The sequence below is a fragment of the Octodon degus genome, unplaced genomic scaffold (assembly GCF_000260255.1).
Source record: "Octodon degus isolate 3935 unplaced genomic scaffold, OctDeg1.0 scaffold00165, whole genome shotgun sequence".
Lineage (NCBI taxonomy): Eukaryota > Metazoa > Chordata > Mammalia > Rodentia > Octodontidae > Octodon > Octodon degus.
Genome location: NW_004524741.1, coordinates 4,250,216 through 4,253,515, shown reverse-complemented (window position 1 = coordinate 4,253,515; position 3,300 = coordinate 4,250,216). Strand labels below are relative to the sequence as shown.

Here is a 3,300-nt window from a genome sequence, read left to right as displayed (position 1 = left end):
TTAGCCCTCCCTGTAGGGGGAGGTGGTGCAACATGCGGTACCCAGGATTGAATCCTGATCCCTCAGCTGGCCTGAACTTGCCTAGGGAGGTGCTTTAGTTCTCTTAGCTATCTCACTGGCCCTGTAAGTGCTTTTAACCAGATATAAGGTGAGAATCAGTATCAAAACCCAGATCTGAATAAAGTGAAATTTGTGTTTCTTAAAATATTTTTACTTGTGCCATTATGTGTGGGGGTATTTAAGGACACCCCATGCATGTGATTTCCTTGGTTCTCAGAGAAGACCTCGGTTTTTGACTTCAGATCAACGCTAGAAGTGTAGAAATTCTGTAAAGTGCTCCAGAAAACTGAATCTCTGGCATAAGGTAAGGCACATAAGACAATTTTATGTCGGGGAGAATGTAATTGTTCAAATCAATGTTTCCTCTGCATATCTTAAATTGCCAGAGGTGGAGTTCTTGGGAGTTAACTGTATTATAAATGTGTAGTGCTCATCTATGAATTTGCCCATTGTTAGGTTTAGAGCTGGAGGTGGTATTTATGTGTTGGGACCTTTTGAAAGCAGGTGAATGATTGAGTCCAAGTCTCTCAAAGGTGTATCTTTCTCTTCTCATCCTCTGCTTTCTCAGTTTATTTCCTGAATTCCCATGAGTTGATGAGATTTCTGATGCACACCTTTCTATTATACTTTTTCTTCAATGTAACATGTCAATGATGGTTTGAACAATCTCAGCAGAGAGCCAGTGTAAACCTGTTCTCATTTAAATTGATGAAGCTGCATAACTACTTCTGGCAGGCTCACAACTAGACTTTGGCCTCTGTAATATTTTCTGGGGTTTTTTGGGTAGTTTTTAGCTACAAATTTTGCTATATTCTTTCATTCACCAATTAATGTAAATTCCTGAGCATCACTGATCATCTTTGATTTCTCTAACACAGAAAATGCCTAGAAATGAGGAAAGAATAATTTTAGCTCATGGTTTCAACAGTTCTAATGGTGGGCTTTTGGCATGTTGCTCTTGGGCCTGTGGTGAGGCTGAATATCTTATTAGAAATCCTGGAGTGGAGGTAAGCATCTTTTGTCATAGCATAGAGGATCCAGTGAGAAAAACTCAAGGAATGGCTAGTAGAACAACTTTCAAAGGCGTGTCCCACTTTGCTTCCATTCTCTGCCTTTTCTCTGTTCCTAGTGTCCTTCAATCCCATCAACATCACCTCCAGGCTTGATTTCTCAACACTTGATGCTAGAGGGAATGTTCCAGATGCAAATTAGAATACACATGCTTATCATTGATTTGTATTTGCAAATCTGAGATCCTATTTCCTTCATTATTAATAAATGTATGTTTTTGAGTACGAGAATTTGTTCTATATAGTTTGGAGTTTTATAGGAGTATGCTTTTTTCACTTAAATGTGAACATTTCATGGCTCCTTTTTTACACAAACATTTATTTGTAATACTTTTTTTCTCTGCAAGTACAAATTTCATCATCTTCTGAAGGTGAGGCATTAAATAATAATTGTAAATAACAAGTGATTTTCTCAGAAAAGACAGAAAGTTGATTAAGGTGAACATGAAGGCAATAACACAGAACTCCAAGGAAAAGAAAGACAGCGTGATAAATATACTCCATTTTAGGAGATCTAATGATTGGCATAAAAATTAGAAAGACAGATGAAGCTAAAGATGCAAATATCATTGGCAGCCAAACCTGAAAGAAAAAGAGAAAAACAAGATGAGAGATGATTTTATTCATGCAACTTTTTAAGGCACAGTAATTTGTAAGTAAGAGATAACAAGGGGGAAATGACTGCATGTGTATTTTCAAATAGGGTTAAGTGTGTATTCTTACATATATAGTCAGTTTTATGTCATGGAACAGGATATTAATGCACATTAAACATACAATAATGTTTTTAATAATTTATTTACTTTTTCATTAGATCGAATAATTTATTGCTTAAGATTAATGAAAATTTATGCTTGTAGTAGTAAAAGATACATTATTGTATGTCGTGCCACAAACAAAAAAGTAATGTTATTTCAACTTAGAAATTATAACATCTAGTATTTCCAATTAGGAAACAAAATTAAGAATTTTTTATTTGTACGAGTTGAGATACTTATTTTTGTTTTGTACTAGGGATCACATTCAGTACCTAGAGCTTGCCAGGCAGGTAATAACTTTGCATTGAAATGTCACTTTCAAAATTCATATCTTCAAGAAATAATCACACAATTTCTTACTGATTCATCTTGGTATGCTTGATTTGACAGATAAAAAGTGGCACCTTTAGCATAGCTTTCTATCACTGTAAATTTTTAGAAGTTTGTTTTGCTGATCTGAATTTTATTTATAAGATGATGTCTTGGAAAATGTTCTTTTTAAGTGTTGGTAACTAATGTATCAATTATATATCAGCAGATCTTGCTGAACAAATGCTGTGCAATGAAGAACGTTTTAACTGTATTTACAGACCTTTCTTCTTCTGCTATCAGAACGATAAAACCCTCTATGGATAGATTCTGTGAAATATGTGGGAGAAAACCCAAAAGCAGTGCCTCATTGCCTACTTGTTTAATAAATGAAGATCTCAAGCAAATTAATCATCCTTCACATTTTTCACAATGCTCATAGGTAAGGAAGAACTTATTTGTTGAGAAAAAGAGACTGGAAGATGTCATAGGTGCATGTTTGTTAAAATATTACCAGTGGACCTCTCCACATCAGATATTTGATACTTTTGGAGACTGCTATGGTGCAAAGAAAACAGAGTTCCCAGGGATGAACATATGAGTACAAATGAAGCTAAAGACACTCAAGGGTTTCTTTTAGTGACTGTCATGAATGATGGGCTTCTTATTTACATCCATACCACTTCTGTATGCATGAAATATTTTAAGTGATGAGTAACTTTGATTATATTTATAACCTGATTAAAAAATATACTGTTGAACTCTTAACTTGCATGAAAGCAAGTTATAGCTTACTTTGCACAAAGACATATAAAAATAGGGAAGGGATATAGGGAAGATAAATACACACAAACAACATAAAAATGTGGTTCACAAAACTGAGTGTCAGCCAGCCTTATAGCAATTCTGTAAGAAGGATACTACGAGGTATATACAGATCAGTAGTGTAGGATCAGGTATTTCTGATGTTAAGATCAGAGGCTATTTTGGAGGTGATTTCTGCAAAAATCATACATTCTTGGGGCTGGGGAGATGGCTCAGTAGAATAAGCACTTCCCTGGCAAGCGCAAGAGCCTGAGTTCAATCCCCAGTTCCACCAAAAA

At 35.2% G+C, this 3,300-nt stretch overlaps 1 protein-coding gene across 2 annotated transcripts in view; it reads right to left on the bottom strand.

Annotated features, from left to right (window-relative positions):
- Positions 1 to 1,431: 1,431 nt before the first annotated feature.
- LOC101577927 (solute carrier family 7 member 13-like) overlaps positions 1,432 to 3,300 on the bottom strand; it is a 44,585-nt gene continuing 42,716 nt past the window's right edge. For both annotated transcript variants that reach the window (XM_004643102.2, XM_023703209.1), the window contains one exon: positions 1,432 to 1,712. In XM_004643102.2, coding sequence (XP_004643159.1) covers positions 1,449 to 1,712 — 264 coding nt within the window. In that variant the 3' untranslated portion in view covers positions 1,432 to 1,448. The remainder of the gene's footprint in view (positions 1,713 to 3,300) is intronic.